This window comes from Anolis sagrei, chromosome 1 (assembly GCF_037176765.1).
Source record: "Anolis sagrei isolate rAnoSag1 chromosome 1, rAnoSag1.mat, whole genome shotgun sequence".
Classification (NCBI taxonomy): domain Eukaryota; kingdom Metazoa; phylum Chordata; class Lepidosauria; order Squamata; family Dactyloidae; genus Anolis; species Anolis sagrei.
The window spans coordinates 197,165,949-197,181,043 of record NC_090021.1 but is presented as its reverse complement, the minus strand read 5'-3'; the positions used below and the strand labels follow the sequence as shown (position 1 = coordinate 197,181,043).

General features: G+C 38.7%; 1 protein-coding gene across 3 annotated transcripts in view; it reads left to right on the top strand.

Moving 5' to 3' along the window:
* The window catches only part of SCN2A (sodium voltage-gated channel alpha subunit 2), a 125,873-nt gene extending 118,315 nt beyond the window's left edge, over positions 1-7,558 (top strand). For all 3 annotated transcript variants that reach the window (XM_067471896.1, XM_067471899.1, XM_067471902.1), the window contains exons 24-27: positions 958-1,095; positions 1,930-2,034; positions 3,156-3,426; positions 3,935-7,558. In XM_067471896.1, coding sequence (XP_067327997.1) covers positions 958-1,095; positions 1,930-2,034; positions 3,156-3,426; positions 3,935-5,130 — 1,710 coding nt within the window. In that variant the 3' untranslated portion in view covers positions 5,131-7,558. The remainder of the gene's footprint in view (positions 1-957; positions 1,096-1,929; positions 2,035-3,155; positions 3,427-3,934) is intronic.
* The last annotated feature ends 7,537 nt before the right edge of the window (positions 7,559-15,095 follow it).

Below are 15,095 nucleotides of genomic sequence, written 5' to 3'. Positions count from 1 at the left end.
CATGCATTCAGATGCAAAGCACACATGTTGTTGTGGTAGTAGTTAGAACTGTTGCAGCCCAGTCATTTATGTGACCCCCTTTCACCCAAAACAAAGAGCTAATTAGGCCAAATATAGCTCAGACAACAGGAATTAATTACCTGTTTTAAAGTTTATTAAAGAAAAGAGTGTTCTATACTTCAATAGCACATTTCAGAATACCAAATAGAAAGTATTTCAAAAATTTACATAAAAAGCAGAAGTACATCCCAAATAGTGGCTTCAAAAATCATTCCAAAATATAGGTTACAGTCATAATATTCTTGATGCAGCAAACAGCAGAGTCCCATACTTAAAGAAACACCAAAAAGCCATAGAATGTAGACAAAGATCTGTATCCAAAACATGATTCCCGATACCAAACAAGAAAACATGACATGAAAACAAGACCAGAAGCTCCTGTCCCGGAGAACATGAAAAAGGCTATTTTCTCTTGAAAAGTCAAAGTTGCTCTCATACAGAACAACTCAAGGGGCTTACTTAAGAAACTGAATTTATTCCCATGGAGACGCTATCAATCTAACACCTGGAATCCCATTGTTTATCTTTCAAACGCTGGGAAAACCTTAATTGCCTTTTTTTGGCACTATCCGTAACTGGAGGTGCTGAGTTATAGGCAACAACCCATCATCCTCCACCTCCCCTGCCTCATTCTCAGGGTCAGGAAGAGGCTCTGGCAAGTCTCAACAAGAGCATCAATCTGGGACTTGAGAACTCTAGGCTGTAGTTCCTACTGAGTCATTCAATTCACTGGGAGATCTTGGACTAGTCACTCACCTTTGTTTGAGGAGTAAATGGAAGCCTTTAGCTTTCATAGGACCTGTTCCTTCTACCTATTTTCATTTTTTGTATTATCGATAATGTTTTCTTTCTGTCTCTCAGTATTTTTGCTTTTTAAAGGGTCTGCTTATTTTGTAGGTGGAAAAGCAGCCCCATTACGAAGATAATCTGTATATGTATCTCTACTTCGTTATCTTTATCATCTTTGGATCCTTCTTCACCTTGAATTTATTTATTGGTGTCATCATAGACAATTTCAATCAACAAAAAAAGAAGATAAGTATTCTAGCACTGCATTCTAAACATAAATTTGATTACTCAACAGCTGTTGTGATGTGTTTACCACAGGTATTTACAAATAATTCTGCCCCCCACCTGTACTTCAAATAATAATAAGGTAAATAATAGAAATAGAAATAATGCAGATAATGAAAAATATATGCCAAGTAGAACTGTGTGGATGCTCAATATAGCCTTGCTCTCTCTTCAGTACAACATCCTTTCAAATATTCAAACATGGTTTTCATATTCCCTCTTAACCTTCTCTTCTCCAGGCTAAACAACCTCAACTTCCTAAGTCACTTAGAGTTGGCTTTCAGACCTTTTACCATTTTAGTTGCCTTTCTCTGGACATGTTCCAGAAAAGAGCCAGCTTTCTATCTCTTTGCCTTCCTATGAGAAAAGTTGTATTTTCACTTCCTTAGTCGTGGTGACAAAGGGAATGCAAATGAAAAATGAGTGCCCATTGAAAGCCTTATGATCCAAACTGTGGAAACAGAATTGTATATTGAAGTTTATTTGCTATGCAGAAGAAAAATGATTCCTGCAAACAACTGGCCTGATTTCTCCATTCAAAAGAATGGGGCAAAACAGTAACCGTAATATAAGTGAGTTCCTATACCTATAAGAAATTAAAACTGGGCTTGGGACTATGAATCATGTAGCTTGATACAGATATGTCTGAAAGTCTTGCCTTATTTTTTGTCTTTCCCGGTTGCTTAAGCAAGAGGTCAAGTGAAAGAAGATAACCATTAAATAAGAATAAATGTGAAAATGTTTATTTTGACAAAACACAACTGGTTGTAACCAGTTTTGCATTCTTCCTTTTACTTTGGAGGTCAAGACATCTTTATGACAGAAGAACAGAAGAAATATTACAATGCAATGAAGAAATTGGGGTCCAAGAAACCACAAAAACCTATACCAAGGCCAGCAGTAAGCTCATGATAACTTCCTCTCCCATTATTTATTTCTTGCACTTTTAAAATGCATGTTGTAGTTGGAATATAATTGAAGGAGGATTTACACCTGGTTGAATTTATATTATGGGTGTACCATTCAGGTAATGGGTGGGATACGACACATAGGACACCACACATGGATTTTGTCCAGGTACCAATGTTGTCTCAGGATGATAGAAGTACAAGAAGCAGTACTTCTATCATCCAGCAGAGAATTCAAATTGGCAAAGCAGAAGGTGACTTATTCCCACTCCCCGCACCCCACCCCTGACCCTGGGCCCTTGCATGGCCTAACAGAGAAAATAAATAAATTTAATCTTTGTAAAGCATATAAGATTGACTTTACTGAAATGCTTCATCTGTTTGGGGGGGCGGGGGGAGTGGAGAGAAGAAAACTAAAGAAGACTGCAGGTTAGGCTCATGCAGGAAGAAAGTGGAAAACCAAACAGAAAGGCTAAAGATTGCAAAGGCCATGTCTACTTGGCCAAAATAAAGTCTACTCGGTGCTCATCTGCTACAGGAAGACCAAACAATGCATGGATTCTCAGCAAGAGCACTGGAAGTGAAGGGAATTTCATATTTGCTCTAGAGTTCTCTACTCTATTTCCCAGAGTTTTGAAGTTGTGGACAAATGGATCTGACAGGATCCAGCCCAATCTGTAGCATCAGAGTACAAAGCCATGTGACCAGAATGTGGCATTGCCAGCAAACCTCCCCCAGAGAGAATCTTGCTTGTGGCAATGTGGTGGTAGTGAGAGTGGCCCCTATGCAGCTTTGTCCCAGCCAACCATGTGGACAGCTAAAGGGCTCTGGGGATTGTCTCAGCCTGCACCAGAGCAGCTCCAGAGAGCTTTAACTTGTTGTATTCAAGTAAGTGTAGATATGGCCTAACAACAGTATTGCTTTTCTTTCCACGTGGCCTTGTTACATTATTGGATTGGAGGAAGAAGCAATGAGAGGTTGACACTATATATCCTTTAATAGAATTTAAGTGGTGAATATTTCTGAAGGAAAAAAAATGATGTTACACCTTTTCTCGGACTAGTGTGTGTTAATTGTGATGGGTGAATAATATATTGTTTCTTCCATCTACAGAACAAGTTTCAAGGCATGGTTTTTGACTTTGTAACAAAGCAAGCCTTTGACATCAGCATCATGATTCTTATCTGCCTTAACATGGTCACCATGATGGTAGAAACAGATGACCAAACTGACGCAATGGAGACCAATTTATACCGAATTAATCTGATCTTCATAATCCTTTTCACTGGAGAGTGTGTCCTAAAACTGATTTCACTCCGCTATTATTATTTCACCATTGGCTGGAACATTTTTGATTTTGTGGTTGTAATTTTATCCATAGTTGGTAAGAAAAAATCATTTTCAGTACAAGATTGATACGACAATGACAATTTTGGAAAGTTAATATAAACCTATCAATTAATATATTGAGCAAGGATTTAATTAATCTCTGCCTCATTAATGAATTTTCAATTAGCTTCTAATTACAAATGTCAACAGATCAGTATCTGTTTTAAAACTTGCAGTTTGCAGTTTTACAAAGATTACATGTTTAGTTACAAGACCATACATGGAAAATGAACTGGGGATAGGGGTGGTATGTAAGCCCTGACCCAAATATTGTCAAGCATGTCAAACTAAATCCAACCTTCATGTCTTGATCATAGTACTGTGATGAAAACTCTGCAACTGTGTTCAAATGAATGTGTTTACTTCAAGGTGCTTGGAACATTGGGGCGGGGCCTATACATATGCTTACATTCCCATTCTTGTTTGTAACCTTACACATAGTGAATCAAATACTTAATAGAGTTTGTGTAATCTTGACTAACCTACTTAAACTTTATTTCTAGGTATGTTCCTAGCAGAGATCATTGAGAAATACTTTGTATCGCCCACCTTGTTCCGTGTGATCCGACTTGCCAGGATCGGCCGGATCCTGCGTCTCATCAAGGGGGCTAAAGGGATCCGCACTCTGCTCTTTGCCTTGATGATGTCTCTCCCTGCCTTGTTCAACATTGGCCTCCTCCTTTTCCTCGTCATGTTCATCTACGCGATCTTTGGGATGTCCAACTTTGCCTACGTGAAGAGAGAGGTTGGGATTGATGACATGTTCAACTTTGAAACTTTTGGCAACAGCATGCTGTGCCTCTTCCAGATCACCACCTCAGCAGGCTGGGATGGCCTCCTGGCCCCCATTCTCAACAGTGGGCCCCCGGACTGTGACCCAGAGATAGACCACCCGGGCAGTTCGGTCAAAGGAGACTGCGGCAACCCTTCTGTTGGGATTTTCTTCTTTGTCAGCTACATCATCATATCTTTCTTAGTGGTGGTAAACATGTATATAGCTGTCATTTTGGAGAACTTTAGTGTGGCAACAGAAGAGAGTGCTGAACCTCTCAGCGAGGATGATTTTGAGATGTTCTATGAGGTCTGGGAGAAATTTGATCCAGATGCAACCCAATTCATCGAGTTTTGTAAACTCTCAGATTTTGCTGCTTCACTGGATCCTCCTCTTCTTATAGCAAAACCAAACAAAGTTCAGCTTATAGCAATGGATCTGCCCATGGTAAGCGGGGACAGGATTCACTGCCTTGACATCTTGTTTGCCTTTACAAAGCGTGTTTTGGGAGAAAGTGAGGAAATGGATTTACTCAGAGTACAAATGGAAGACCGGTTTATGCAAGCCAATCCTTCCAAAGCCTCCTATGAACCAATCACCACCACGCTGAAAAGAAAGCAAGAGGAAGTATCAGCTGTCATTATCCAGCGAGCCTTCAGGAGCTACCTCTTAAGGCAAAAAGTTAAAAAAGTTTCCTCCCTTTTTAATAAAGATCGAATCAAAGATGGCGGTGACACCCATATCAAAGAAGAGATGATTATTGACAAGCTCAATGAGAATTCTACACCTGAGAAAAACGACATGACCCCTTCCACCACCTCCCCGCCATCCTACGATAGTGTTACAAAGCCTGACAAAGAGAAATATGAAAAGGACAAGTCAGAAAAAGAAGATAAAGGGAAAGATAGCAGAGACAGTAAAAAATGAGCAAAACAGAAGGTTCTCTTTGTGACACATCGTTTACAGTTTGAGAAAGTAGAGGGTTACTTCAAAAGGACTCCCACAGGAGGTTAATGCCAAACTGACTGTTTTTGCACACACACACATACACACACACACACAAATATCTATAAATATATATACAAATGTTAGATATTTACTTAAGGTCAGTGCCTATTAAACAAGACAGTGACCCCTCGCCAATCCAAACACCGCTCTGTAAAACAGGGTGGCACGTTTGACAGGAGGTTACTGTTTTCATTACCAGCTGACACTGCTGAAGAAGGGAGGGAAAAATGGCTACCCAGGCTGTAGGGACCAGTCCAAGAGGTGCAAACTGAGCGGTTAAGTGTGCTTAATGTGAAACACTCAAGTACAATAATTGTAATCCACTGTTTGCATTCCAACTGCCACATTTTTGCCATATTTTTACAGCAATCGGTGTTGGTGAGGTTGCCATTTTTTTAATTCACAGGTTGTTTACTATTATATGTGACTATTTTTGTAAATGGGTTTTCTGTTCTCGGGGCGGGTGGGTGCAGGGTCTTGGGGAAATACGAGGACCAGCTGTTCTGTCTGATTCTCTTGTAATGTACAGGCAGAAGTGATTTGCATGAAGGCATGCTGCACTTATAGACCATGCATGGAAACAAATAAGACTTCTTTGCACAAGAGTTTTAAAGACTTCCATGTTTCAGGATGGCTCCAGATTCTGAGGTGCTTAATAACAGTGTACATCTTTATGTCTCATCCTGACAATTCTTAATGTGCCTGTAAGTCTCATAAAATCAACAGTTATTCAACAAAGGTGCCCCCCCCCCTTCCTCCCATGAACATACATATGCCATTCGGTCACCAGAGCTGAGATAAATGCCCCTTGAGTCTATTGGGACTCACTGCTTGGTAAGTGTGTAAGGGATTGCAACCTAAATGGAAAATTTGGGTGGGCAGATGGGATGGGGGTGTTCTTGATATATGCCGTTCTGCAGGAAACAAAATGCACCCGCTTTCCAGTCATTTGGGATGCCAAACCGATCAGAAGAAAGGGGGAGAAATACCAGGCATTTATATGTTTTGTTCGTCTGTTTGTTCTTAATTTCTCCTGTTTAGCCATCTTCCACTCTCAGCAAGGTTGACATCGTATGTGTCAATGAGACAATCCTGTCTGTGTAAATAGTTATTTTAACCCTAAGGGGGCATGTTTGAGCAAAGGAATCGATGGCCTGTGCACAACAGTTAGGGCATCAAATATGTACCACAATTAAGTGTAGGTTGCAAGCCTTGAACAGGAAAATATGATGTATTCTGTACCATTATAAGTAGTTTGGGGGCTCTCACTGAAGCATGTTGTTTATCTCGCCTTCGCTGCTGTGTTTCTTTCTTTTTTTTTCCTTCTCGGGTTTGTTCAGAGATCTAATATGGGAAGCCATATGTCAGTGGTAGGAGCGAAACAATTTGTTCAACCAGCCACCCTTCCTCATTTCATTGAGCAATAGTTTGCATCTGTTTGGGGTGGGAGGGGGCAGGAAGGGGAATGCTTCTTGCTCTGCCCTTAACTGGTTTTATTCTTCTCTTGAACTTTAGGTGAGCATTATTGTACAGGGTGTAGCCAGCTGTACACGTCATATTGCAAAGCAGTTCAATCTGTTCAAAACACATGGTTAGCGGTTTTCTAAAGGGGAAAGAAATATATATATAAATAGTGTACAAATCTCATTTGATTTTATTTTTCAGCATTTTGTACATAAACGATGAAACAAAACTGTTCTTCAGGTCAATGTCACAGGCAGTTGTTATTTTCTGTCCATTGCACTTTTTAATTCAAGACCATCACAAAAGTAGGAAATAATAACAATAACAATAACAGGGAAGGAGAGAATGGGACAATGGTAGGTTCCTGGATTGCTTTTTTAATTAGTACTGTATTTTTGCACACATCTTATTGTGATTTCTTTCAAACTGAGTCCAAAATGCACTTGCTTCCAAATAGCTATAACTTGTAATTGAAATGTGGTGGGAAAGGTTTGTTTGATATCCTAGCACTGCCTGCATCAGCAGTTAGTCTTATTAATTCATAAATTCCTTGATCTTTTCCAGTGTTTGTTTACATAGACTATTCTTATTCTTGTTGATTCATGCTGCACTAGAAGTCTTCTAAATATTATATGCGGTTCCACAATTATAATTTTCCCCTCCACAAGAACCAAGTAGCGAACTTGTATATTGGATCACATCAGGACATATATTTTTTTTGTATTCCATTCACAAGCAAAAATTAAATGTTAATTCCTCCTTTTACTGAAACTGTTGACTTTGTGTGTTGGTGAACTGCATGCAGGAAAATGCTATTACCATAAAGAACGGTAAGCCACATTACAGTTGAGCCAAAAGAATAAAAACTTCATTTTTTATTGTATTTGGTGTTTCTGTCTTTGTTTTTTCAGGTGTTCTTTTTGAAATCGCTTATGTGGCAGCCATTCTCACTCTCAAAATATGCTTGTGAATAAAATGTTCTTGAGGTTTCTATCTTAAAACACATGACTACACAGCACATTTGCCAATGGAATAACACCTCAAATGGATCCCCATTCCAGTCATAACACACAGAAGGACTTAAGACAGACTTCCCCAAGTCGATTCCTTCCAAGTATAATTCACAGAAATAACTAGAGCCAAACTGTGGTCATCATGTCAAGACAGCACCAGCAGGAAAAGTGTCCAATGTAGATTGGGGTGAGCAAATATGGAAAGCTATAGGGCAACATTCCCAAACTGAAATTTCAAAATCCTTCTCTCCCATTGATGCTTCCTAGGGAACATGGGGGGGCGGGGAGACAGAAAATACCTTTTTAAAGTGATAGTAAGTGTGCCGAAGTACCTGTTCACTTCTTGTTTTTTTAAAAAGCTTCTCCATAACATCTGGAAAGTAAATTGGGGCAAAAGGTTGCAAAAAAGATAAAGGTTGAGCAGCCCTTGTCCAGAGGACCAAAATCCAAAACATAGCAAAATCCAAAATTGTCCACATATGGCTGAGATAGTGACACTTTTGCTTTCTGGTGGTTTAATGTACACAAACTTTGTTTCATGCACACAGCTATTCGAAATAATGGATATAAAATATCTTCAGTGTATACAGTGTTCCCTTGCTACTTCGCAGTTTGCTTTTAGCGGAATTGCTGTTTTGTGGGTTTTTGAAAATATTAATAGAAAATAGAAAATATTTACATCCAGTGGAGGCCAAGGACCCCGGAAGTGCAGCAACCTGAGGTGCAGCAGGGAAGGCCTGCCTCCCTGGCCTGCTGCTGCCTGCCTGGCTCTGAAGGCTCTGCCGGGGTCTGCAGAGGCCGGGAAGGCAGGCAGGTGCCTGTAGGATGGGCTGGGAGACAGGTAAGGAAGCGCGGTAAGAAAATAATATATAACACATATAAAATAATGTATAAATATTAAAATTAATATGGTGTCCCTACTTTGCAGATTTTCACTTAACATGGGTGGTCCTGGAATGGAACCCCCATGATAAGTGAGGGAACACTGTATATACATGTGCTATATGAAGCATTAATTGATTTTGTGTTTAGACAGGTCCTAGCTCCATAATATCACATTATGTACATATATGTAAATACAAATATTCTAAAATCCCCCTGCCCAAAATTCAAAATGCTTATGATCTCGAGCATTTCAGATAAGGAATATTCAACCTGTAAGTCTATTTTCAAAATATGAATATAACTTAAATAAAAATTCATTGTGATGAGATCTTATCTTGTTACTCAGGGATTTGTGTGCCTCAGTGTTGACTGCTGAAAGAAAATTTTATCTTCCTTTTGACAGGCTTCTCTTTTTTATCTTCAAATTGGACTTGGAACTGGTCAGCCCTTGAAGTAGAGGATTGTCTTCTGAATATTAGGACAGATTGCTCTCCAGGGTCTAAATGAATATGCCAAGAGAATGTGTCGTATGGTGGACTACAATCCACATTTCAAGACTTGCTTTAGAACAACAGGTGACTTACCTGTTATTGTACTTTTTTGGGTAGTTGTCCATGAACTCTCACATATGGTTTAGAAGTTTAGAGCTGAGTCAATGCCCGTTGGTAGGCGCTCCATTCCTTCAATACATATACCAATGTTTTTCATTGGCAGAGTTCCCCAGTTCCTCTAAATCCTGTTACCTGAACAAGTTGTGTCTTCTGCCTACCCAAATCAAGCACAGGATTGAGCTGCTCTGTATTTATGTATTGGAAAAAAGAACACATATGAATACAGTAAGTAAACAAATAAGAAAAGTAGTACTCAAAATTAGACAAGCTATTTTCACAAAGGCAGCAGAAAAACCCATTAATACTTCTCCACATTCCCATAAATAAAATTATATTTGTCACCATTTAAATAACTGAAATCTTTTTTCCCTATCATGACTTCCTCACTTTGCCTAATGTGAAAACCCTATCCTGGGTGAACAACAAAATATAGGATTATGGACAACCAAAAAACTTTCCAAAGGCATCAGGCATCAAGCAGCTGTACCAGGCAAGGAAAAGGAATCCTCAAGAAGATGGAAGAGTCTTCTGAAATGTTTGAATTCTCTCTAGCATGGGCCAAGATTGCTGAATGAAGCCTTGAACCATGTTAACAGATGTCACTGGATACTCCAGAGTGGCTAGTAATTATTCCGGAAGTGACACAGTTGATTATATGCCATCCCACTTTCCCTGTGATTAGGCAGCTTGGGCAGAGCATGGTCCTCCTCAATCTTTCATGTGAAGTGCTTCCTTCCTCCTCTCCCCTGGTGCTTCATCATTCTGCATATCATCTTTCCAGGTGCTGAATGACAAACAGTTCAACTTTCATGTACAGTGGTCATGGCTGAGCAGTGCCAAACAAGTCCGGTGTTGCTTGACACTATAGCCACCATCAAGATACTAAGGTGCTTCAGGGGCATGGAATGTAGGTTTCATCCAACTACCAATCTAGCTCAGATGTGTAGAGTGTAGCTTAAGGCAATGCTACTGACCCACAATAGCCCCACTCCATATCAGTACCATTTTTTCTACCCTGTCAAGATGCACCCTTGGTGAATTTCATGGATTAATGAAGACTTCAAATATGACCTTCCAAATCTTACATTGACCATCTCCTGCTAACCATCCCCTATTAGTTTTCACAATGTGTACAGGCAGTCCCAAAGTTATAAAAAATGTATCTTATAAACAACTCCTAGTTAAGAATAGGGATCTGATAACAGGAAGTGAGAGAAATCTACCCTTTGGAAGGAAAATTTACTCCTGAAAGAGTTATCGTGGGGTAAAGGTGTCTCCACTGAAACTTTCTCACCAATTCTTGTTTCCACAAGAAGTCAATTAATTCAAAATCCAATTATCACAGGGACAGAAAGTGAGGCGAAATCTTCTGAACAGAGGCAGATACAGCAAAACAAATGCCACAGTGTGTTAACCCTTGCTTATGCTATCCAAAACTCATATGGCTGAAGTTACACTTAAAAAAAAATGTACATGTTCTGACTTACATACCAATTCAACTACCGAACCTATCTTGTTCATAACTTGGGCACTGCCTGTATTATTTCCTTTAGACTTGTTGATAGTATAGCTTATTCTTGGTTATACCACATTAGCAGTTGTGAAATTACCGTATTTCTTTGATTCTAAGACACCATGTATTCTGAGACGCACACTAATTTAAGTGTCACCATCAGAAAAACTCTCTCTATATACACACACACATACACTCTCTCTCACACACAATTCTAAAATGCATCCCATTTTTAGAGATGTTTGTATAGGGTGAAAGCATATCTTAAAATCAACGAAATGCAATGTAAGCCAGGAAGCTACGTTTTTATGAAGTTACTAAATGCTGAAAATACTTCCTCCAGGTTTATCGGTGATGGTATTTGATTGTTATATCATATTGGAGGTCATATTGTTTCAGACACAAAAACCAAATTCATATTGTAAAGGGGATGGGGAGGCTACTGCATTTACCACTGGAGTTTCATATTTTTAGTTCTATTTCCAAACCCACCAAGCAGTTCCCACAGCAAAGCATTTCGAATAGGAGAAATTCAGGCAAGGAATGATTTTTCTAGCAAAAACATGCCATTGTACCATTAGAATTCCATGGCTGACTTTTTGCAGTTTCTATGGCAACGAGGATGTTTGATCTGGGGAAGAAAAGGCTGTGTACAATCATTTTCTTTGCAGCAGAAAAATGTGTGTTGATCAAAGGGAATGAGGAAGCACACTGCGATCGTTCAATAGTAACCACAAGTATTGTAATTGTGGGATCACAGCATGCATACAACTCCTCTAATTCTGCCTTCCCAAAGCAGGCAACCTCCTTTTAATTCTTCAGTTAGTACAAAGACAAATATATTCATGCACTATGACTGACTACTAAACATTTATATCTGTTTTTAATTTCCCAGCAGAAGTCAAAATAATATGCATGTGTAAGAGCATCGACTTACAGGCACCACAAAAGAGATTGCCACTTAAACATTCATTCAAAAATACAGACAGTCTTTATTGCAAGGATAACTTCCAAATGAGAGCTAGTCTGACGGCCCTTCCACACAACTATATAACCCAGAATATATCAAGTTGCATAATCCACAGTATCTGCTTTGAATTGGATTATCTGAATCCACACTGCCATATAATCCAACTCAATATGGATTTTATACAGCTGCGTGGAAGGGGCTTCAGACTTGGTTTAAAGTCTTGTTCACTTATTGCTGTTGCAGTCTTCCCTGTAACAGAAATAGTAATTATTCAGTACTTTTCAAAATTGAAGATACCATGAGATTCTTATTTTTTTTCAAATATGTACACACATCGGAGGTGAAATTTGAATTAAGGCAGTGAGTTCATTTATTTATTTATTTACTTTACTTTAATTAAAGGAGACCCCATGACATGGTGGGTCAAACCCTTGTGACAGCAGTATTACTAACTAACAGTTCAGTGGTTTGAATCCAGGGAGAGTGGGTTGAGCTCCCTCTGTCAGCTCTAGCTCCCCATGTGGGGACATGAGAGAAGCCTCCCACAAGGATAGTAAAAAATACCAATCATCTGGGCATCCCCTGGGCAATGTCCTTGCAGATAGCCAATTCTCTCACACCAGAAGTGACTTGCAGTTTCTCAAGTTGCTCGTCACACACACACACAAAACTTTAATTAAAGTGATTAAGGCAGTGGTTCTCAGCATTTGGTCCTCCAGATGTTTTGGACTTCAGCTCCCAGAATTCCTGACAGTTGGGCAAGGTGGCAGGGGGTTCTGGGAGCTGAAGTCCAAAACATCTGTAGGACCAAAGATTGGGACCCACTGTACTAAATGATTCTTTGCTCCTAAGTAGTGAGAAGTCCTTTTCCTGAATTCAACAGTAGTGCATTTAGAATTTCTGCATGTACCTCAATCTGGCCCTGTGCTAGTTCAGTTATGAGGCCCCTTACTTATATGGGTCCTGAAGGAGGTTGGCCCAGTAGGCCTACACTGCTTACTTTGTGGCACTCTCCCAAAGACTATGAACTCTATTATTATTCTGGAATCGCTCCGAAACAGAATGCCTTCAAATTTAGAATTGCACCAAATAAGCAAAACCCATTGCAAAAAGAGATGATGGGGGCCCTGACCAATGGGGCCCTGTGCTTAAGCACATCTAAGCACAATGGTAAATCCAGTACTAAGTACATGTCTTACGTGACATTTGAACTGAGGAAACCTAGATTTAGATGTACTAACTGGTTAGAACATATTCTTTAGCACAGCAGGTTAAACCACCAGCTGTAGTCAACCTTGTCAGTCGAAAGACTGCCAGTTTGCTCCTGGCCTTTAGCCCAGCTTTAGCCTACCTAGTTGTTCGAAAGTAATTGTGATTAGATAAATAGGTACCACTTTTTAAAAAGCGGGGAGGTGTTCTGAGCATCCATAAGGAATGCTGGTGATTCAATCCAAAAAGGAGGAAGTTATGAACAAGCTCTTTGGCAGGGAGATGAAGCAACAGCACCCCCTGTGGCAAGAACCAAGCACAACACCTTCCAAGATATCGAAAGATGGATGAAAGCCTTTTATCTATGTATAATTGTCTGTCTAGTTGTTTTTTAAAAAACGGCATTGAATGTTTGCTCGGGGTGAGAAGGGCAGAACATAAATACTGTAAATAATAATAATAAATAATCTATATAAATAAAAATGTAATGTTCGTTTGTGGGATTAACATAACTCAAAAACCACTGGACGAATTGACACAAAATTTGGACACAATACACCTAACAATCCAACAAGTGTCCATCACCCCTAAAAAAAACAACCCAAAAACACACACAAAAAAACCCCCAGCAGAACATACTTAAAAACCAAAAAAAACCCCCACCATATATACATATACAAATACACTCATATACATATACACATGCATACATTCATACACACACATGAATGTATGTGTGTGTGTGTGTATATATATATATATATATATATATATATATATGCACAAATATACACATATAAACACACAGTTAAACATATATACACACACGAGTCCCCTTTTGGGGGTACAAATATTTGAAATAAATAAATAAAACATACACACATATATACATATACACATGAACACACAAATATACATATATACACACATATACATATACACATACATACACACATATATTCATACAGACAAGCACACACATATATATATAATATGCATGTACACATATAAACACAAAATACACAGCCTGGGAAAATATTTTTGTATCATGACAAATGTGACACTAACGCAAGCTTCAATTTGAATGTGGTTTTTGGTGCTCAATCTAAAGATCATGCAAATTCAGGAGATCAAGTGTATATGTATGCCTGAATGTGAACACATCAATATATATGGTTTCTATTTGTCTGTCTGGGGACTGGGACCACTGCACTTCCTGTAATTCTAAATGCACCAACATTCCCCCAAATGTACGGGACTTCTTGTCTACCATTTGATTTTTGGGTTGGCTTCATCCACACCAGTGTAAATCACAAAAATAATAATCTTGCAATTTGAGGCACAATCTGGCACCTACTTGACCATCATTTTTAAAAAAACAAAAAACAACAACAAATCAGTAAGTAATAAAACCAGTGGTTTCTGATAACTGTTAGAAGTCTCAAAGAAACTAATGATCATGCCCATTGCCCACACTTTAAACTGGGATAAGCAAAGTCAAGAGATATTCCAAAACAAAGTCCTTAATGTGCACCAACAGGCTCCCTGCCGAAGGCATCAAAGTCTGCTTACAATTCATATTTATCAAGCATAACTCACAACATTATGTAAAGTTAGCATCTTGCTTTTTTGTTATTCTTAAATATATTCCACATCCTTTTCAGGAACATTATTTATTGCCCTTTGATGTACATTATATTGCTCACTAGATCGAGTTTTCATTGTGAAGAATTTATAAAGTATTCCTAGCTGTGATTTTATTTCTCTAGTTGTCTCCAATGTGTTTTTTTCCCCTTCCATTATGATGCTACCACCTGTGTAATTAATCTCACACTAACATGTTGTCTGAAATAGTTTGCAAGGAGAGGGACCCTCAGGGTAAGAACAGTTCAGTTTTGTAGACAGTTTTTATGTTTTAATAGATTTTATTTAATGGTCTATAAAATGTTACAGATACTAATATATTTTAATGAGTTTGGTTAGCTATTCTTTCAGAATTCAGCAATGGAAACTCATTTTTTTATTTATTTCAAAAAGTATTTTATTTAAATATGTACATTATCATATTGCTGGGTGTATCGTTTGCAGTAGATCTATCATCACAATAAGGTACGACTCTGCTACAGGAAAAAATTTGCCTTAGATTCAATAAATTGAAGCTTAGTGTGTTTAAGTATTTACACAGGGAAGAACGTGGTGGAGCAGTGGGTTAAACTGCT